This window comes from Molothrus aeneus, chromosome 5 (genome assembly GCF_037042795.1).
Source record: "Molothrus aeneus isolate 106 chromosome 5, BPBGC_Maene_1.0, whole genome shotgun sequence".
NCBI lineage: Eukaryota > Metazoa > Chordata > Aves > Passeriformes > Icteridae > Molothrus > Molothrus aeneus.
This window is the reverse complement of record NC_089650.1, coordinates 23089161-23112337: the sequence shown is the minus strand read 5'-3', so window position 1 is coordinate 23112337 and position 23177 is coordinate 23089161. Positions and strand designations below refer to the sequence as shown.

Here is a 23177-nt window from a genome sequence, read left to right as displayed (position 1 = left end):
TCCAGTTATTATATACAGATCAGAAAATCTGAGAAATGCTTAAATAGACATCCTACTCTTCAGTATGAATAATGCAGTTGGGTGGACACCATAAAATGAGTAGCATATCTGAGCACAGTTTCCCATACTCAGATCCTCATTAGGAGGAAGAGAGTGCTCAGGCTGATAAAAGTAAGGGAAAACACCATACTGCAGTAGCCTGTTACAATATCTTCCAATATATTCTACCTTCTTCATGTAAAGAGTTTTATTGCCATCTGGTTTTATTTTTCTTAATTTACCCCTACCCTGTTCTAAACCTCTAAAATCTTGCCTTTTTATTCAACATTGAATTTTACACTACATTGGGATGAAATATCACTTTTGTGATGTTATAATGTTAAAAGCAAAATTGATGTGTATCTACTATCCTCTGTGAGAGATTAACTGTTTACCATGGAAGACCCTCCACCTTCTCTATTTTGTAACAATTTTGAGTGGCAGGTCAAAATAAATTATTCCACAATTTAATTTTTTTTTAATATTGCCACTCCTACCTCATAAACAGTTTTTAATTTTTCCACCAGCAATGAACAAAACGATGCCCTGCTTTCTTTCACTTTGGAGTCTACAATCATCTTTCTTCCCATACCACAAATGAACTGCCACAAGCTTATGAAGAAAAGAATTCAAATGAAGTGTCTCATTCTCCATTTATTACAGCCTATTTAGCCTCACCATAAGTCCCTCTTACCCAGGTATGGTTTCACAGGCATGTCATCGAGCAGCAGATGCAGCAGCCTCTGCGTGTGGGAGCGCTGGCGGTTCAGGGACGTCACGCGCATTTCGATAGCTGCAGTCTTCATTAGCCAAGACATTTGGTTGAGTGTTGAAATCTCATGTTCTGGACAGGGATAAGGCAACAATTATAAAACAGCATAAATAATATTACTTACTCCAAGGAAAGCATTTTTAACTTGAGAAAGCTTTTAGAGGATGTCATTAGTTATTATTTGCTTACCAATTGTTTACAGGACAAAAAGAGAGATCTGACAGAAGCCAGTAAATGAACATGTGGTTATTTTGAAAATAAACCATGTACATATATGCAATAAGCATATACACATACACAACCAAACTGGACACAACCAACTGTTAGAACAGTCATTGTGAAGAATGCAGTGCTTCATGAGCCAATGGGGTCAGTTACAATTTCAGTGAAAATAACCAGGCATTTACCCACATGAACTGTAGCTTTAATCAAAATTGGTGAGACTGGAACACAGGTCTCCTAGAATCTTCCTATATTCATCTAATTTAGATTCCTAACTTACATAAGAATCATCTAACTTACATAAGAATCATCTAAAGCACTTTATACATGCTGGATACATGTACTTGAATGCTAAGTTTACTGTCATTGAACAAAAGACTGAGGGTCAAGCATCTGACAAAGCACATTTATTCAGTTTAAAACACCTGAGAAATCTTGATTTGAAATATAAAACATACCTACTAGCTTAAAAGTACTTTATTCAAAGAAAGGGGCAACACAGGTGGTTACAACCATCAGCCTTATAATCCCCTGGTTCTTTATAATACTCTTTTCAATTTTTTTTTTCTGTAGCGTGATCTAACAAAACTACAATGATAATTGCAATACAGATTAGGATGTCGTTCTGGAGACTTAGTGCACTCCAAAGCTAACATTCTTTTCCAAAAGTTCAGCACTAAAAATCTAAAAACTTCTTAAGTAGAGAGAGTTCAATTTTTGCAGAATTAAATGATTAGCAGAGCCTGTAATAAATTCAGTTTAATAATGCTACCTATGATTCTTCTTTCACTCCTAAGGAGTCAAAAAATGCATTGAATTTTAAGCATGCACAATCTTATCATAGCATAAAAATTACCTTTGATAGAAAATGGCAAGTACTGCAGCTGAGTGAATAAGAAATCCTGACTGGTCCTCAGATATCTCATAGTTGGACCTGAAGTGTCAGAGCATGCACACAACTGATAGATCACCTGACAATCAAAAACAGTAGATATCCATGTATGGAATTTATTTGAAAACAAACCAATCACCAAATCAAAAGCATAATACTGTTCTACTGCTCAAACAATATTACCAGTATTTACAGTAAATTTTCCATCAGCTTTCTTCAAAGTTGAAAATATTATTTGTAACAGATGTTGAATTATGATCTTAAAAGTACTACCAGCATGCAGGTGACCACAATGGCTGTTTGTTCACAACTTCACAATAGATGAGCCTATTTGTTCAGCTCACTTAAAAATGAGTATTTTTCTGTCTGCATGTCCACCAAGAGAGGATATGTAATAAATTTTCCCTGCTTCTACAGAATTGCCTTTTGCTTTTAATAATGTTTAAAATCCTTTCTAGAGCCCATGGATTTTCAACATGATACAAGTGTGCAAGCATCAGCTACCTCACACATATGTCTAACTCAGCTGTTTCCCCCACTTGACACACTCTCAGCCCCACATATGTACATTCTCTATGGCTACAGAATAAAACAGAGAATTTCATTGGCTTAGTTGGAATTTTATGTTATTTGTTATCATACTACACTTCCAAAATTTAAAAAAAAGATTTAAAGTTGGCATGTCGCAACAGACTTAGAGGCTGACCAAAAATATTTAGGTTAAGTTTTACTATTAAAATATTATTAGAGCCATAAATAATCTGTGTTCACCAACCAAGGAGTAGCCAATTTTATTTAGAGTCTACTTTTAGTATATGCCAACAGAAAATATGCTGAATACCTGGTAACAGAGTTCTGCAAGATGGGGAGATTCCCGAACTGCTGTAGGCCCACTCCTTGTTTCAGTACCCTTCTCCAGGATGTTCAAAATAGCATGAAGGCAAGTCCGTGGGCAACCCAAGACACCTGAAAAGAGAAAAATAACTTGACATTCTTGATCTTACTTTCCTCCATAGCCAGTATAGGTCAAGTACACAGAAATACAGAACCTAAATCGTTCAGATACCCTGTGCTACACTATACTGCTCCACAGAGCTGCAGCAAAAACTTCTGGGAAAGTTTTATCACCATTACTTAAAATCAAAGAAGGAACCATGTTTCAGCAAAAGCCTAATGAAAATATTTATAGTTAGTCTGTAGGCTTCTGAGATGCTAGTGAATCAATTTGAATTCTTGTTTTACACTTTTAAACCAAGAGCCATTTGACAATTTCAAAGAACAGCTTTAAAAAACTCCTGTCTTATTTTACAAATACAGCCATTATATGACTAATTCTCCTAAAGGCAGAACACTGCAACCATAGGGAATAGGGAATAGATTTTAATACTGAAGTCAAAATTCTGTCTTTTTGCATTCTTCCCTTAGCCAATTAAATCTTAAATCAACCCAAAAAGAGGTCCTGAAGCAGCAAAAGCATCAATAATCAGAGTTCTTACAGGGGAAATAATCTCTGTTTGAACATGTATAATTTATGCTTTAACAGGAAATTAATATCTTGAGGTAAATGTCTTACAGTCATTATTTCTTCACATTATTAACAAGAAAACTGAAAGATGTGGGCAAGGTCTCTCACACCCTTGAGACAGATTTCCTCATCACTGACCTAACATATGATAGATGCCCTGTAAAACTGTGTGGGTGCGGATCAGTTACCTGTATTGTGTAACTACAGATATTTCACAATATCTGAAGAAATAAAACTCAGGTCCTATCTATATTTCATTTAGAACTATGAAGAACTAAAAACTGCTGGTCCATAGCATCCAATACAAACCTGAAGATAATGAGAAATATTTTTCTCAAAAAAACGAAAATCAAATTATTGAATGTTGTTCAAACTTGTTTATATAAAACATCCTGGAAAACAGTTGAGAAATGACCTTTTATTTCAGACTGGAAGGGACACCATGACATCTCAACACCAAACTACTGTTAGCTATGATATCAAACCATTGTTCTTGGCTTTAGACAGTTGGGTCTTGAAAACCTCCAAACATGAAGACTGCATGACCTCTACAGCCAACCTGCTTCACTGTCTTCTGGTGACAAAATTTCTAATATATCCAAATTGAGCCTCTCTTGTTTGATTTCATGCCTACTGCCTCTCATCTTCCTGCCACACTCCTCTGAAAAGTCTGGGGTTTTATCCTGTCATTTATGTCTTTGCAGGTGTTCAAAGATTTCTATTAGGTTCTCTCAAAGCCTTTCTCTTTTCCAGACTTCACTCAGCTGCTCCTCACAGGCTCAGTAATCCAGCTCCCTCATCATCCCTGCTGGACTTGCTCAGTCTGTTTTGTAAAATACCAATTAGAAACTGAGGAGGCAAACAAGACACAAAGTCACACACTATTACTCTCATCAGTTCAACTTGAAAGCAGCAGGAGTGATCTTTCTGGAGTTTGCACTGCCATATATATATATAATTAATATATTTATATATTCCTAGCACTAGAATGAAATCCCACATTGTCCTAAAAGGTTTTCTTCTAAAACATTAAAAAACTAAACTGGTTTTCTTTCCTATAAAATTATAAATTTTAAACAGGAGCTTGAGGAAGGACAGAACAATAGCCAAGAAGTAGAACCAGTTAAAAGCAACAATCTCTTTTGTAGGTTCACACGTTGTCATATGTAGGTACAACTTGGATCATCAAATCAACTTCTTTCTACTAGGGACACAGCTACGCTGTATTAAATAATAAGTGTTTCCCTACATCAATGTTTCCCTTCTAAATTATCATTTTCCCCCACAATTCTAATTTCAAGTCTGTTCCAAAATACAACTTAAACAAAGACTCAAATCCTAAAGTTTTTAAATGCTGCATTTGAGTATTAATACATCTTTTCATGTAGCTTTTGAGGACTTGTTCACGACCTGTTGTTTTATTCTTTAATTGAAGAGGAACTGCTTTTGCCCATGAATTTCCCAATAAATATTCTCAGTGTTGTTAGCAGAACTGATTAAATGACAGCTCAATCTCTCCTCTTCATACCTGGATCTTGCAAATTTGTGGTGCTGACAGGTTTCTTTAGTTCAAATCCCAAGAGATACAGAGCTAGGCTGGGAGGACTGCACTCAAGAGAGGTGATAAGGAGATTCAGAATATGGATCCTGGTTTCATGATGGATTTGTGCCCGCTTCTTCTCCGGCTCCAGTTCTTGATTAGAAAAAGAAAAGAAAAAGGAGAAAAAGCAGATATAGTGACTAATGAAGTAAAAAATCCATCTAATAGAATAATCTTCAGTGTCTTCAAGTTAAATACAAGAATGTTGAGGGATTGACTTATATTACTGCAAAGAGATACAAGAACAAAATTGCAAATTACTGTTAATACAGCTGTAAATAGTACATCCAAAGCAATGTTAAATACTTGTCTTCTGAAAATAGACTCAATTTGGAGCTGGCTCACCATACTGTGGACATACTTTAACAAAATACAGGTGCTTTTCATTCTGTTAAAGGTCCAATTCCACAGAAAACAGAGGAAGATTGTTTCCTGACTTAAGAACACTTTTAACACTTCTTTCATTAACTTCATTCCATGCAAAAGACAACTGTTTAAGCCATTTTAAGAAGCCTTTTACATACCCTCATCTGGATTAATTAATTCTTCTGCATCTTCATTGTCTAAACATTCCACAAATCCAGCCATCAGCTTCTGGCTAACACTCTGTATTCAACAATGGAAGGACGGAAATGAAGACAATTTTAAGAGTACTAAACCAAATACTTTTCATCATTCCCTTCATGTAAATTGATAGAACTTTTAGACAAAAATTATATAATCTACTTAATAAGCACGAATTAAGAGTCACAGCTGTTCTAAGAACAGGTCAGCAATTAGCCAGTGAACAGGAAAAAAAAAATCTACTGTTGTTACATATGCTAAATTATTCTCACAGATTGATGACTATAAAGTCACAAAAAGATCTCCCTATCTCAAAGAATATTGCCCTTTTTCTTCTTGAAAACAATCATGATTTTGTTTTGTTCAATTAATGAAGTAATTGTTTTTCCAATGCCACAGTAAAAGATGTTTTATATGTGGGTAGATATAAAATAAAATATAGTTTTAATGTAGTTTCCTTTAAAGAAACATTATGAAGCCCTAGTATTTCTCCACCAGTTTCTCTTCCCAGATTCAAAGAAACAGATACTTACCTGATCATGTGTGAAATCACCAACTAGTTTTATCTGGATGTTGGAATTATCAGAAATACAGCACAAAATCTTGGCACTTTCAAAAGCTAGTTCAGGATTGCTGTTTCCATGGTAAAGATACCTTCAAAGACACAAGATTATGACAATGAAATTGTTGAGAATTTAACTTTTTAAAGATGGATAAGAAATTAAACATTTAAAAATGAAACATTTACAAATCAAATTACATGAGATAACATTAAAGCTTCTAACAAAATTTCACTCTGCATGAAACAATGAATGTTCCTCCATTGGGAGAGATGAGTAGGCTGAGTAGGGATAATAACCTTTCCTGGAATTTTTATCATTCTTTTTAGCCAATATCTACATTAAACACTGCTACAGAAGTTGAAACAACTGCTTGTAGGCATTTAATACAGTAAATAATGGGCAATACTGTAAAACGTGGCCAACAACCAAATTCACTGAACTTTCCCACTCTGTGACGACCAAAGTCTGGGGCAAAATGAAATTATATGCAAGGGAATCATTGAACATATGGTAGACAAGAAGAAATTATGAGGGGGGGAAATTCAGAAAGAAGAACTATAAATACAGATCGCAATCTTGCACTAGACAATCACAGATCATACCACCTGTGAAGACATCTCCTGTCCCTCCAAAAAAATTCATGAGATGCTCTGTGTGAAGAGGAGCATTGGCTAGTGAAACCAATGAAAGGATTCAGGATCCAAACACTTCTGTGCCTCCAAAACTCCTCCCTTCTCAGTACTTTGCACATACCTAGCAATATTCACCACGTGATCAGCCTTTTTAGTGCGAGGATTGATTCCTTGAAGCAGCTGCTCCAGTGGTGTGACAATAAGGGAAAGGTGGCTCTCCCGCAACAGATCCATAAAAATGTTCTCCTTCTGTAGGGTTAAGTTTAGAAGTGCAAGGCAATACTGTACAGCTTTCTCTAAATGCTTCTTCCCTGCAGTGCACAAAGAACATAAGAAATACAGAGGAGAAGCTAAATAGAGTACATTCAAAAATGTCATTCATCAAGCCTTGCACCAAGAAAAAAAACCCGTCAGTTGTTTACCAGTAGGAAAACTTCCCCAAAATACAATTTTTATATACAAGAGATACAAGTTACAGATAAGCAATGCTAGCTTTAAATCCTACTTACTATACATTTTAACTTCACATTAAAAATGAATTCTAGGCACATACCAGGAAACGGAGCGTAAGTATCAAGCTGCTTAACCCCTTCTTCTAGCAAACTAAGGCAAAGTTCCAGCATTGGGGACTCATTCAACAGATGATACATCAAATTGAATCCAGGTGGTTTATATGCTATTATTTCTTCTCCTAAAGACAGAAGGAGTAAAAAAATATATAACCTCTAAAAAAAAACCCTTCTATTACTCAAGTTAGCCTAAACTACAAAACATAACAGCCCCCATGGGTCTAAGCAACATCCTTTGTACAAAGTCTTGAGAGATTTTTTTATATAGAAGCCATTGAGGAACTTTTAAAAGTTTGGGAATAGTTGTAAGGGCAATTACCATTACTTTCCAGTATCCAATACCACATTTTCAAATTTAAACCCAAAAAAGATCTTACCAAAAAGAAACTGGAAAAAGTTTATGTCCCCCCCCAAAACCTGCACGAAGACCCTGAATGAGGGAAAAAGTAGTTCCAGAAGTCAAAGAGAATGTCCACCAAAAATTCCTATGACTGTTGAAATAATGTATGCAAAAACAAAACTACTAGCCTAAAATTCAAAGACCTTCATGATATGAAATAAAAGGAGAAGACTAATGCTTCCAGTTTGCCTAGGCTCTTCATAAACTGTGGTATATAAAAGCAGGAAAAGAGTAGGAATCTTTTTTAACACACAAGTGAGAACAAGGGTACAAAGGTTTCTTTTGGCACCAGCTTTAAAAATGCCCTTCTTCCATTCATTCTGTGTGTGCAACTCCATCACACACTAACAGAGAAGACATGCCACTGTGGAGCCACACACTGAATCTGTTCAAAAAATGCACCTACTCAAAACTAGATTAACCAACTTCTCCAATGCATCATGGAACCCACAAATAATCATACGAGTTGAAGGATTAGCTGAGGACAGGAACAAGCTAACAAGTTTTCTGAGCTAGGTATGCTGCCAAGTACTCTTTGTCAAAGTACGAGGCACACAGGTCTTCCAATCCTAAAGCTGTTTTCAATTAAAAAGTGGTTCTCACAGCACTGCGACAAGAAAATCCACAAGCATCACAATGGAATTCATTATAAGAAACTTTGTTTCAAGAAAAAAAAAATCTGGAGTCCAAATAAGCCCTAGATTTCCTATAATGAGGCAAGTATAATCTACTTTAGCCTTTTAAAGAACAGTTGCTCAGAATCAAATGACTTCAGGTCACAATTCCACCATTACTATCTGCTTTCAATAACTCATGTATTAATAATATTAATTGTAAAGGTTATCTCAAATACAATGCTGCTTTTAAATTAACCCTACAAATAGTGGTGATTTAGATAGAGACCAAACAAGTCCAGAGGAACAAGCCAAAACTGAGGTGTTGTTCAAGTGTCAAATGTTGCTCTTCAGCCAAGTCAGAAACGAAAGAGACAGAAGTTATTCTCCTAGCAGAGACAGAGAAGTAGAAAATAGTGTACATGAGGACCTACTGAGTCAGCAACACAGATCTCAATACTACGTGGAAATTTTTAACATCTTCCTATTTTAAAGTCTTGGCCTAGCTTTCCACCAGCTTATTTGCAATATTAAACAAGACCCCAAGATAGAGGCAACAGAGCAAAACAAGCTACAATTCTGCTTGTCAGTGAACAAATGAACAAGCTAACCTTGTAACTCCACATATTGGTCCACAAAGTCTTCAAGTTGAGGCTCGTAGTCCCGCAATAATTTGTAAAACACTTCCAGAACTACCTCAGCTACTTCCCACTGCAGACAATGAGAAAACAAATAATACACAGATTAAGGCTGTGTAACAAAGCCAAGATCACGAAGAACACAACACACACTGCAATGATGTACTGGATCAGAACTATGACTAGCATTTCAAAATTACATAGTCATGCCAACAACACTATACTTCATCGTGTCAAATAATTTGAAAGCCCAAGCTTTCTTTCTGAAGTGAAAGGGGAACACTGAAACAGATTTATTACCTGCTTTAAGCTCTATTATACAATATACATATTAGGATATTGCATTATTGGATTTATTGCTTATTAGGTTAAGTTTAAAAAAATAGTTTTAATTAGGTATACAGCTAAGAATAGATTAAGAATAGCCAGCTTCCAGGATACAGTTTAGCACATGCCTCCATCCAGAAGTATTTCATCCAGAACCAAAGCCAAATTCCTTGGTTCAGCAAGTCAGAATTATTTTGTGAGGTAACATTGAGAAAAGGACAAATGTGACTTATAGGTTTGGGCATGTCATGTTCAGAAATCATTAGCCATGTAGTAGACTTGCAGAATCCTGCATAGCAAATTGAAATTTAGGAATACGAACTTCTTTTTTAAAAGATACTTTATACAGGCTCCTTTGAAGTATATCCTCATCCGTGAGTTGAAATATCACCTGTTTACAGAATCAAAACACTATCAAGTGCTCTAGGTTACTTTTGCACAGCTTTCTCAAACAGATCTAAGCCACATCAACAACTATATCCTAAGGAAAAAAATATTTTCAACCAAAACTTACTTTTTCAGCAGCTTTCCGGTAAGCTCTGGTGCGGAATCGGAGAAACACAGAATCCCTGAGGAACTGGAGGTAGGGATCAAAGCCTGGAGGGCGCAGACCTGCTCCCAGGTTAGCTGGGAATGAACTCTCCACTAGTGTGCTGATGAGTCGACAGAAGGCGCGGGTTAAAGGATATTCCTCATAGCGGGACTCAATCTCATTCAATTCAACCTTCCCAGGAGGACAGCAAAAACAGGAGGAGACAAATCACAAATTTTGAGGGAGGAGGAAACATGTGAGAAATAATATAATTTATATAATTTATAATAATAAATAATAATAAAAATAATATCATTTATATAATATTATAAATATTATATATTATAATATAAATAATATAATGTGGATTACTTCACAGCAAATCAATTTAGCAGCATTTCTGCCTACAGTACAACACAAACAGAGCAAAAGCAGCAAAGCATCAATACTGTTATTTCAGTTCAGCAACACATATTCATTCTTTTCTGAGCTACTTGAAGATAACCCTCAACATTTACCTACTTTGTTTTTATTTACCACTGTTGTTAGACACAAAGTGAGCTACACCAAGATGTAACAAAAGTGAGTCCAATTTAGGAAAAAGTTAGTAAGAAGTGCTCATGAGGAATTTGATGGGTTTAGATGCTGTTCTGTTACTAGTATGAAGCTGAACTAGATGCAAAAATGGATAAAATTTTCCAGAAATTACAAGCAGGCTTGAAAGTAAATTACAAAGCAGTGAAACAACAGCGTCTATTAGAAAAGTTTCCCATGGACACATGAAGGAGAGGCAGCCTCTGCAAGTGCTTCCCAAATGCATATGCAGATGATCAGAGAGGCTGCCAAAGTACAGAGACTTTCTTACCTCAATACCAATTGCTTGTCTCTGGCCTGGACTTCTCACAGTTTGTAATATCTTCAAAACAGAAAGAGAAATGAAAACAGACCAACACATTTCACATAATCAAACTGCATCTCCACATTTTTTATCAGGAGTAAAAAAAAAAAAGAGACTCATCACGTTTTAGATCTAAGAAGAGGTTTTCTAAATCCTTTTAAAGGATAAAAAGCCAAGATTTTTCTGTCTGAGAGGCTGAATTATGTTTGACACTTGTATGCTTCCAGCTTTACATTCTCCAAGATCTGCATCACATTTTCAGATTAATGATTTTTATCTTATATTGAGTAGGGGAAAGATATTTCCTTCATTATCTCTTACAATAGTATACTTTAAGAAATACCATAAATTAGGAAGCAAAGGTGGTGAGATGTCATTATTGTCAGGATCTCTTATTAGCAACTAAAAATAAGGCAGCAATTACAGTTCAAACAGGACTGTTAGGACATTAGTACTGATGTAAAATAAGCACAGCCAATGACATCTCTGAGGTGATACTGTCATTTTCAAAATAAGTTCAAAGCATTAACGCTTTAACCCCATTAACTGTGAAAAAAATTATATTCAACAATGGCAAAAAGAAAATTTAGGAGGAAATGCAATACTATTTCAAATACTGGCAATTTCAACAAACTCGGATGCTACAGTTCTAAGCACGGAAAATCCTAAAATACCTGTGTATATTCCAGGGACTGCCAGAGTGAAGCAGCTATTTCAGGAGATCTTCCAAAAGCAGTAAGGGTTTCTAATAGCTCTGCTTTCAAAATAGGAGGAATGCTGCACTGCAGAAGTCCCAGGATGACCACTACTGGTGTCCACTGAGGGTGCTCACAAAGAGCCAAGCGAGCATTCTCACTCTACAGAGTAAACAGAAAACAGAACTGCACATTATTACTTTGAAAGCTTTTCATGTCTTACAATCTCTAATTCACGGTTCAGCATGAAAGACTGCTTTGTACTCGAAAGTACACAAGATATCAAAAGAATAGTAGACAATTCCAAAGCCAACTATTTTAATTAAACAAAAAGCTGAGTATAAAGACTTACAAGTACTAAAATTGTGCCTATCCACACAGAAAAATTATTTGGATAATACAAGCTTCTTATAACAATCTGCTTTTTTTTAGTAGACAACCATTCATGGAATTAGTCTTTAAGTACTGACACTCTAGCAGCTTCTTCAACCATGGGTAGAGGGACTTTTATTCATTTTTCTATTACAAACATTCTATATGCTCCTATCTCTATATATTTGTATGAACTCACACTGCATTTGGATGTTTTCTAAGAACTTGTATCAATTTGTTTTAGTCTAAGAACAGGATCATCACTCACGTAAACTCACTACAGACTCTAGGATGAACCACTGGATAAGATCAAGCCTCTAGCCTCATCAAATGGTAATTCCCTGCATCCTTAGAACAAATTTATCTTCATCCCAGATTATGATTTAATGATGCCACGAAATATTACTTTTAAGAGTTCCCTTTATCCATGCATATCCAACGCTGACATTACAGCTCGAACAGGATCACCCCGCTATCATTACCACCAAAGACAATTTTTTAAAATCGTATTTAGTTTCACTGATCTGTCTTGTGTTTGTGTCAGCAAAACCAAGGCTATCTCCCTATATCACAAAAATTTTAGGCTACAAAATCTGGTGGGTACTTAAGAGCAGAATTATACACTACTCAGAAATACACAGACAATTCACAACACAAAATTATGCACTGCAATTTTATTCTCCTGGAATTCTCTTCCAGTCAATTAATTCAAATAATTTTACACCCTTGGTTTGGGGACATTTTAAATCATAACCCTGGAGGCAACTTTCACAGCTGATCACATTCCTTGCCAAATTTATACCACTTCCTTTTGAATTCAACTATTACTTTTGCTTTTTCAAACTCACAAATAAAGGCAAAGAGCTTTCCTACTCCACAGTGATTTATTGTGAATATACCTCACTTCTGAAAGACATTACCAGCTCCATTACCAGCACGAGAGTCAAGTAAGCAAGAAAATCAGCAATACCAAGAACACAGGAAAAGGAATCATCTCTTTCTGCTTCACCTACACCTTCAGTGTTTGGTCATTACAGTTACTCCTGATGCTTCCCATGCTTATGGAGTTCACTAATAAAATGACAACTACTAGATAAATTTTCCTTACATACTTTTTTTGGTCAAGGAGAACTTCAGAGCTGAATGATGATGATGATTTGCAAGGAAAAAAAAAGTTTTAACAAAGAAAAGCAAATAAAATGCTACTTACCCAATTGACTATAACAGTGGTCAGCTGTAAAAATGCAATTAATCCATCCTGTTCTTTCTGTGTGATGCCTCGGAGAGGCAGGTGACGGTACTGGACACTGTCTGCACTTGGCAAGTCTTTCCTTAAGTGCTCATGATAAAGCATCAAGGAGTGGAAGAAATGCTCCCAGGAGACAGGACTGCCACCTGCTCCTTGGATGTTTTCCGCTAGAAAAATGACAAACAGGTGACGAGATTTTCTTTCTACTCTTTCACAGAGTGAAAAGCAGGATGGCTAAAACTAAAAGTTTCTTATCTAAAGAAAAAAGTAAAGTTCAAAGGAAAGTTATTGTATCCAAAATTAATCATTTGTGTTTGGGGACTTTTGCTTGTTTATGCGGTTTTTTTTGAGACAGAAAGGTGCTAATATAAAGAACTAGTATAAATAAGTTTTCTGTTTTATGAATTGGAATCTTTGCAGCATTTTTTCTATTTTCAAAGGAGGAGAGTTTTTTATCATTTGACCAATGCAAAATGAATGCAAAACACAGGACTGACTAGCATCTCCTACTTTGAGAAAGTGCTATTGTAGTAAATGAATCAAAAAATTCTAACTGAACAAAGCGCTTCTGAACAAAGTTAGCTCAGGAAAGTTACATTGTGTATTTGTAAATACAGCTAGCTTTAAGACATTACTTATTTTTTGTTTTATAATAAGCAACACTGACATTCTGCATTCCTTATGGTGCCAAGACATGGATTTTTTTTTTTTAACTATTATTTCGCTAGGTGAATTGCTCACATGGTGCTCAGACATCTAACTACCTCATCTGGCAGGTTTTATTTCAGATTACAGTTTCAAGTAAAGACTTCCAGTTTCACCTTCGTACTACTAATGAAATGTTAAAAGTATGAGGCCACAATTCATCTCAAATGAGTCTTCGCACTTTTGGAAAGTAAAGGAGTTGAGAAAGAGCTGAAGTGTCACTTCTCTTACCATGACTACTGCCATTGACTTTTAGCAAACTAAAGCAGTAATGAGCACACTGAGGCCCACTAGCCAGTCCCCGCAGCATTTTCAAGTATGGGATGTAAATTGTGGAAGGAAGTAGATCTCCCATTTGCCTAACAAACTTTGACAAGACAACCTAGAACAAATAAAGATCAGTGTTTAAAAAAAAAAAAGGAAAAGCTGAGTATTATAGGAAAACATTAAGAAGTAAAAGTCAGAAAACAAATTCTAACGTAATGAGGGCAGGGTGGACAAGTTCCTTTGTAGACTGGCCTATTCAGTCAGACATGTTTGAAAGAGGAACTAAACAAAATAACTCATGTGACTGCAGAATATACTAACTCTGCAATTCAGTATTTCTAGTGATAAAATTTACTTCAGCTCCCAAATGTTCCACAGGAGTATTTTTAGCACATCTCACAGTGCAAGTAAAGAATTCAGTGTGCCTGTCATATACCTGAACAGTGACTCACACACACAGTGGTTCCTTTCAGGGACATTAGGCTTGCTTGCACCTGGCCCTAATTTAAGTTGCCAGTACTCTGGGTGGGTCTTGGGATGTGTCTGATTTTTTTTGGTTTTTTTTTTGGCTAGGTTTTGCCTAGCACTGCACAGTCCTTCAAAAAGCATTTAGGGCTGACAGAACCCAAGGTACCCCAAGAGTTTTTTGAATGTCTACTTTATCTGCTTAGATTGTGTCTTCATTCGATTTTAAGTTCTGTCTCTTATGGACTATAATTTTAGGACTTTAAATAATTAAAATATTCTTAGGACTTTTTACCCCTAAAATACTATCAACTGCAGTTAATAAAATTTTGGTTTGTTTATTGTTAAGGAATCTAATTTCTCAGTTAAATGAAAAAGGCATGCAGAAGTCATCAGACAAAAAACACAAGAGAACTATCAGAATCCATTCAGCAACTGGAACAAATCAAACCTAAACAACATTTCAAAGAGGTTTGTTAGTACTCTTTCTTGCTTAGTTTATTGACAACTGTGAATGGCTGGCAGAAGCAACAACCATGCCATGCAGAGCAGGACACATGCAACTCGGTCACTGAAAAAAGGTAAGGTCTTCTTAGAGCTTATCTGTAATAAGGATACCAAAAAGAAAATTTGTTGCTTGAGGGTTTTTTTGTTACTTTGGTTTTAAGTTACTGGTAATTACTCAAGAAAATCGAGATAACCTGGCGCTGAGGGGGTCGCTGGTGAGCTACTCCAAGGTAGGAGCCCATGATGGTGGAGGTCTGCAGGGGCTCTGATGGACACCAGTACTCGTGGGCAAGCTCCAGATTAAAGGGGTCCTTCCTGTACAACTCAGCAATCTGTCAGAAAAAGGAAGATGCAAGAAAAGTAACAACTCCAGGAAGAAAAAAAACAATTACTTCAAAAATAAGCAGTGCTTCTAGATTAGCTAAAAAAATCTGAGAGGCAAAGCATCACAGGGCTGGTGTTCCAGTTCTTAAAATCACAGCTTCTAAATAACAGAACTGGAACTAGTGACAGCCAGCAAAATTCGAAATGTAGATATCAGTGAAAATTTAATAATTTTCTATTTAACTATTATGGATTAAATCATTGCTAAAAAATCCAGTGTCATTTCTCCTTAAACAACCATATGCCTACCTTTATACATTAATTTTACAAGTTAGGTAGTATCATAATTAGAAACCTTATCTGCTATCTGAACATACAATTTCTCAGAGCAAATTTTTATTTCTTCATTTAAGTTTACTATAGCTATATGAGATGCTTAAGAAAGCATTTCACTACAAATTTTTCTGCTGATGTCCTATAACCTGAAGGATATCTTTGGAAAAGACTAGTAATACAAACTTTTAAATTATCGGAAAATATAAAACACCTCAGTTCAGTACGCAAATCTATTTTTCAACATAGATTTTCCTGAAAGTGCAGTACAGTAACCCTAATAGCTAATATTTAAACAAATGTAAGTATTTTTATTTCCATTTTATTTTATTTTTATTTTCTTTATTTTATTAAAAATATGACAGAAAATCATTCTTTTAAATGTATGCTTATGGTCAAAACTCTACTGAAATAAGGGAATTTGTAATTCCATCAGTCTTGATGGAGTCACCTTACTGAGCAAATATCAAATAGTCTTCCCAAACTCTCATTACAAATATATCAACACATAAGAATTATTTAAACATTTCAATTATTTATCAGAGTAATTGTCAACAGTAGGGTAAAACTTCTAAAACTTTCAAATGTAAGAAACAATGCAGTATTCGCTTACTAAAAAATAATAAAAACCATGGCATTAACATCAGAAACCAAGGCAGCAAATTAACTCCTTTATATGAAAAATTATAGTAAAGTGTCTGTACTTAAGGAAAAAAAAAATTCATCCCAAAAGGGAAAGATCCAGCACCATATGGTATCATTCAGATACAAGTTTCAGATGACAAATGCAAGTCACAATCATTATTTGTCACAGTAATTTACAAGAAAATAAGGCTTACTAGAAGCATTAAATGCTCCAGATCTCTCCGAAGGGAAATAGGTGGATCGTTACCCATCTGAATACTCATGTGGATCATGCGAGCATCTTCGTCAGCACGGTTCCTCAGCTGTTTCACCTGCACGATTTATAAAGTGGAAAAGGAAACAGTGGTCTTTATTTAGCTAAGAATGAAATAAACAGAAATAATGGAATTGTCTACATGGCCTATTAAAACTATGAAAGCAAATGTACCTGCACGAACATGACAAGAATATTCAATTTTCTATTTTTTCAGTCCTCTCTCCCTCCCAAGAGCTTGCACGTAAAGTTGTAGTGATTGACTATAACTTACTGCCAAAGCCCTTAGAACATAGCAAAAGCCCTCAACTTGTATCATGGGAGTTTCTCCTAACTGATTGCACCAGATAATTTGGTTTTGCTCCAAAAGGTGGATCCTTTTCCTCTTTCTAATTTAAAAGCTAAACAGCTTAGTTTCAAAGGATGCTAGACCATTATTCACAAGGAGTGAAAAGAAACATGTAATGTAAATGCAAACATGAATGCAAAATATTGATTCCTGTATATAGATCTCTGGATTGCACCCTTCTTCACCATTAAAGACTACTCCTACTTGCAGCTACTTTACAACTTGAAAAGGTCTGAACTGATGCAACTTTGGAGTTACTCCGTCTCAGCCAGAAGCATTATCACATGTCAATAAATACCACAGGAAAAACAAGAGAGAAGAGCAAGAAGAATGGCAAGCAATTTTTTTTTAAAGTAACCATTTAATCAGCATCCTAAACTTCTTTGTGTTGAAAATGCTAATTATTAAACAAAAAACAGCTGACATTTAGTTTTAAATTCAAAAAGCTTTTGACATGAGACCTCAACAGAGGCTTATAGAAAGCAAACCGACATGAGATTAAAAGTTTTGTTAAATATTAAGGAGACATTGAAGAACAAGAAACAGAAGTAAGCAACCAATTCAACACATAAAAAATAAAACATGTTGACAGTCCGTAGAGACTAGTTCATGGTCTATAATATATCTCAATGTGCAAAACTGAATGAGAAGCAAAATAATTGTTTAAAAAATAGTTTAAAAATAATAATAACAATAAAAAATTATTAAAAACTCAAAATAACTGTGGAAAAGGTCAAAGCAAACTAGCTAAATTGGTATACTAACTGAACAAAATAAAAACTGTTGGTAAGTTAAATAAACAATAATTTGAGGTACTAAAGCCAATTATCAAGTTCTGAACAAATATAATGGAGGCAACCAAAAGATTTCCCAAATCATCACTGGCAAGGAGCATAAATGCAAAAACTATGCAGAAGAATTAATTAAAATGCTGACTTAGAGATTTAAGTAAAACTGAACCAAGGTTACACAGACACACAAAGCAAAACAAAGATCCTGCAAAACAGACACTTCTTTTTACCTAAAATTTGAGATTCAGTAGAAATAACTAAGGACATAAGCCAACCACTACCTATCAACAGTTAAGACAAAAAGTTGCCTTGTAAGGCTATACCTCAATTGCCTACTAACAACTCCCTGTGAAACAGCTAGTACTGACTTACATCAAACTAGAATGCAAGTCAATGGTCTGATTTTGCCTTATATTCTGCATTACAAAATCCTGTTTGTAATGAACATCTCTCTTTGTCTTCAGGCATTAGCTACAACTAACTGAAAATCTGAGCCAAAGCAGGAAAAAACCAAAAAAACCAAACCCAAACTGAAATGGAATTTCAGCATTCATTTAAATTTTAATCATGTAAAACAAACACTACTACCACCATAAAAGCTTGTGTTGCAAATCTCACCACACTGAAGTGTTTTAAAAACCACATTCTACTTCGGTGTGGAAAACAAACCCCAAACATTATGGCTTCTATAAAGCAAACAGGTTTTCTGAAGCTGGGCCTCAAGCTGAGCATCACATCCGAATCTCTGTGCTACCTTGTCCAAATAACAGAAACATAGAAGAGATGCCCACACTTCTCAGTAAGTGCTACTCACCCAAACAACTTACTTTCATTGGCATGAGTGCAAGGAAGTCCGTGACAAGGTTATGGATTTTGCGAATGTAAAATTCCTCCTGGTAGAAATTTTCAGACGCCACAACGGATTCAGTGAGGAACAGGAAAACATAATCAGCAATTGCTAGCTCTGCCATTGCCTCGTCTGCCTCAGTGAATTCTGCTAGAGCTGGGCAACAAAATTCACAAGAGGGGAAGAAGTAAATAACAACCTGCTACCAAACAAATATATTTCAGGATACACAGGCATGCAAATTTCCATGCTTCTATCAGCTCTGTTTTTTCTACTGTACAGGAGAACTAGACTGAAAAAAAGATAAATTAATGGCAGATGATGACCTCTACTTTCTGTTTTAATAAATGTTACAGTATATATCCATTTACCCCAAAAAAACTAAGGCAGTCAACCAAGAACCACAAACCAACTTTATTTAAACATTAATTATATTGTTTACATTTTCTTTTTTAGATATTTTGGAGTAGACTCAATTTTGACGTAGTAGAAAGCTAGATGGTTTGTGAGGTTCAGAATGGAAAAAATAAAATTATGAATAGATTCATCATCTCAAGATACTGAGGTCTAACATCTACAGATGTAAAAAAAACACAATCAAGAATCCATTCTGGATTTAAGCAGATTCAAATGATACTAAAGCTGAAAATTAAATACTTGAATTTTCCAGTACGTTAAAATCTCTTTCACTTCAATGAGGCACTATTACTGTCTAGTAAATAATTACTTCTACATCTGTGTACATTTCAGAGCAATTCAATTCACTACAACGAAACTTATATAGAAAAAGTTTTAAGGAAGTAAATAACACTTCAGAAAGGTAATGGATCCTTTGACTTACACCACTTGCAGTCTCTGAATACGAATGTGCAGCAACTGAACTTTACCTGTCACATCAGAGAATTGGGATATTCCTCGCAATGTCAGTGCCCAGGCTAATCTGACAGTGGCTTGCAGGCCTGGTAATTTCCAGGGCTGGCACTCCTGAAGCCGAGTGTGGATCGTTGCTATGTACTGTCTTTCTGATAGCAGAGGGAGCCGGTGCATCAAGTCTTCAACAACAAAAATACAAAACCAATACTCAGTAAACAAATGTGAAAAAACACATGCAAAATCCTGCCAATTTGTTACTCATCAATAACAAAACTGCTCAAACTACAATTTATCCATCTGCACAATGTAACCTCTGTGAAAGTTGCCAGCATTACCTTCACGATCCTCTGCTCCTTGTTCCAGAAAGCTGACATCAAAGCAGTAAAGGAGAGCCATGAGAAGAGACAAATTCACGCCATCCAATGAGCCATCAGCTTCCACTGTTACCTTCTCCAGGTAACTTATGAGGAGTAGAGTGTCATCCTTACTCAGGGGTGACTGACAGGTCCACACAAAGAGACTTTCAGCCAAGGACTGTCGGCATTCTTTAATGAGATCAGAAACCTTTACAAGACAAACAAACAAACAAACAATAAAAACCAACCTGGTGAATGCATCTATTCTGGTAACATGTTCAATTTCTCCTTCTCAGTCAATCATGATGACCAGCTTAAAGTAAAAATCCCTCTGAATACAGCAGCTACAGAAAATGCTGGGTTTATTTGCTAAACAAAAAAAGGACCCTTCTGCTTGTTAATTGCATTTATATTCCTATGTATTTCATGAGAGGTGTGAGTAGATATCTGGGAATATGACTACACATAAACCAGTACCCCTGCCGAGGTCAAGAGACATCAATCTAAATAAAATTTACACAGCTGTAAATGGATCACACAGAAGGCACACTCCCATCTCTAATTACACAACCACACTGGCAGTTACCCCAGTTACAGTCAACCTTCCCTTTGCCCCAAAAAATCAATCTTCAGGTGAAACTAAGGTAAATTAAGGTAATTTAAGATAAATGAGAAAGATACTCTTTTCACAGTTTCTAGATTCATAGTAAAAGTGTAAAGCTAGTTCTTTATCCAGTGGAAAGTAAATTGATTTATTATTACACAGAATGATTTTGAGGCAGATCACCCATTAGAAATGACGTCAAAAATTAAAACAATCATGTTTAAAATCTTCCTGCCAGCAAAATTATGCTGCAGTTAGTCACAGTGTCAATTAAGCCCAAGAACTACAAAGATGACATTGTATTTTCAAGCAATTTTCACTTGAGTATTAGAAATGCTTTCATTCATATTAACACAATTGGGTTATTAAGAGAATTATTCACCTGACTCAACTTGGTTTCAATCTGTTTTAATAATTTGTGAATTAGTTCACTTTTCTTATGTCAATAGTGCAGATAATGGTAGTGCTGATAATTTAAAATACAGACTTCAGAATTTAGAAAAGAAGAAATTTACACACAGTGTAAATATTAGGCTTAGATTTTTACTGTTAATTCTTCACTAAAAATAAGACATGCCCTAGCATCTGGGAGCAACAGCAAAATAGAAATGCAGGAAGCAATGTAAATCCCACACTGATATTGCACAAGCTGTGGAGCAGTACCAGTAATCTCAGACAGCAGCAGACTTAGTGCAAAGGTAAAGGACTCCTTGCAGTCTAACTCTATCCTAACGTGTTGAGTAACACAGAAGAATATCCATGCTCAGTGAATTTTACCTCTTTGCGATGTTTCTCACTGCCCAATCCTCGCTCTCGCTGGAGTTTATCAAATTCATTGTTCAAATCAATGTGAGACACAAGTGTGAGGATCTTCTGAGTCAAACCCTGCTCCATAAGGTCATCTGTAAAGCGTGTTGTCATGGAAATTAACTCTTGACTGAAATGGAAAGAATATAAATTTAACAATTAATCATAGTTTTCCAGTTACAAACATGTCTAAAATACTGAATCCCATAAGATGTATTTGATGCCAAAAAACCATACAAATAAATTATATCCAGAGAGGAACTAAAGATGCATCACTATTCAGTAAGTAGTGCCCTCAAAACATCATGCTGAAGGGATACAGAGTCTTTAGGCAGCTGTAGGTTCAAGAACATGGAATATGAGAATACAACAGGGATCAGCTAGTTAAGATTTCTATTAAAAGGAAAAAGTATTATACACAAGATGCACATAACTCACAAACTCACAGGCTCTTTCTTACTAGTAAATGCAATTGTCCAGATACTGCACTTGGAATTTATATTTACACTAGAATACATTTTTTCATCTTTCTCTAGCCAACTTGGAAGCAGTGTGCACTGCTTTCTTTTCCAAGGCAAAAAATACTACCATATAATGTTCACCAGTAGATAGTACATTCCTTTTAAGAAAAGCCAGGATCACAATTTCCTTTTACAGTACACATAAAGTCAGAACACAGCAGTGTCCTCAAATACTGAGCAACGACCAATAGTTAGAGCAACAATGGCTGGGACAGTGTCTGAAATAAAATACTGCCAAAAGGTGAGGTAGCATGAAAGAACTGAAAGTAAAATAGATATCCCTATAATCCAACAAAAATATGTGCAAAAAAAGATTATGCTTTAGAAACTAACATGAAAGCAGCTGCATCATGTTATGAGAAAAAAAGCAAATTCGAGACTATACACATTCCCTTAGTCTAATTAGTTCTAAGAGCACTTAAAACAAAGAGTTTTGATCAGCTTATTGCCCTGATACACACCTGAGTTCCAGTGTCCACGTCTTGCCTTGGCGTGACTGGATGAGGGTTCGCAGTGAATTGGCAATGCACCTTTTTCCATCCCAGTACAACAGAACTGCCACTAGACCTCTTGTCAGGCCAGGAAAGTGAGGCTGCTGGTGTTCTCCTAGTGAATGAAAATGCACAGAAATAGACAAAGAGAGCTGAACATACATGCCTTGATAACAGCTCTGTATCTTTGTATTTCTAATTGAAATTCAAATATCGCATTCAAAGTAACTGTGGTTATTCACTGCCACTTCGATCTGTTTCAGACACTTAAAAGAAATCCCAGATATTTTGGGTGCTATTGGTAAAATTATTACTCAACTACTAAAACATACAAAATTTTTTTAAATGCTAGTCCAAATGGTATTTGCCACTGATATGTACCCATTTAATAATCAATTTGAGATGATTATCAGAGAAATATATTTTATTCAAAATGAAATTTTCTATCTGAAACTACACTGAAAATTCAAGTTCAAAATAGAAAGTGAGCCTGACTTGGAGATAGCTTTCCAAAGGTGACAAATTTGCAATCGACTTCTTTAACAAATTTTTCAAGTTAATGAACAGTAGCTAGTAATAACTAACAATTTTAACATAATGATTCTAAAATCAATCTTCTACACAAAGAATGTGTCACTCTCCAGAATACTTCTCTTACTAATCAGTTATTAGATTACAGAATCACACAGCAATGTATAACTAACATATAATTTGAAGAATCAGTATCTATTACACTGCTTTACGGAAAAATTCTCAATCATGTTTTAATTACGTTTAAATTCAATGATACAGAAAGTAATTCATAAAACCTCCTCAGAATATATCCCCCCTTGATGGGGGGTATATTAGCTGAGCATACAAACATTAGGGCTTGCTACCATATGACATTACAGTGAGAATTTTTTTAAGAACGTTCTGTGATAGGAAGCTAAGGCC

The 23177-nt window shown here is 35.5% G+C and overlaps 1 protein-coding gene across 1 annotated transcript in view; it reads right to left on the bottom strand.

The window, feature by feature from the left end:
* NUP205 (nucleoporin 205) overlaps positions 1-23177 on the bottom strand; it is a 45615-nt gene that overhangs the window by 17943 nt on the left and 4495 nt on the right. The window contains exons 4-24 of the mRNA XM_066550395.1: positions 22212-22356; positions 21200-21359; positions 19798-20026; positions 19477-19641; positions 18570-18745; positions 16544-16660; positions 15242-15379; positions 14040-14190; positions 13065-13270; positions 11462-11644; positions 10755-10805; positions 9872-10081; positions 9004-9103; positions 7363-7500; positions 6931-7120; positions 6148-6268; positions 5575-5656; positions 4979-5143; positions 2767-2891; positions 1890-2004; positions 734-883 (exon numbers count right to left, since the gene is read on the bottom strand). Coding sequence (XP_066406492.1) covers positions 734-883; positions 1890-2004; positions 2767-2891; positions 4979-5143; positions 5575-5656; positions 6148-6268; positions 6931-7120; positions 7363-7500; positions 9004-9103; positions 9872-10081; positions 10755-10805; positions 11462-11644; positions 13065-13270; positions 14040-14190; positions 15242-15379; positions 16544-16660; positions 18570-18745; positions 19477-19641; positions 19798-20026; positions 21200-21359; positions 22212-22356 — 3117 coding nt within the window. The remainder of the gene's footprint in view (positions 1-733; positions 884-1889; positions 2005-2766; positions 2892-4978; positions 5144-5574; positions 5657-6147; positions 6269-6930; positions 7121-7362; positions 7501-9003; positions 9104-9871; positions 10082-10754; positions 10806-11461; positions 11645-13064; positions 13271-14039; positions 14191-15241; positions 15380-16543; positions 16661-18569; positions 18746-19476; positions 19642-19797; positions 20027-21199; positions 21360-22211; positions 22357-23177) is intronic.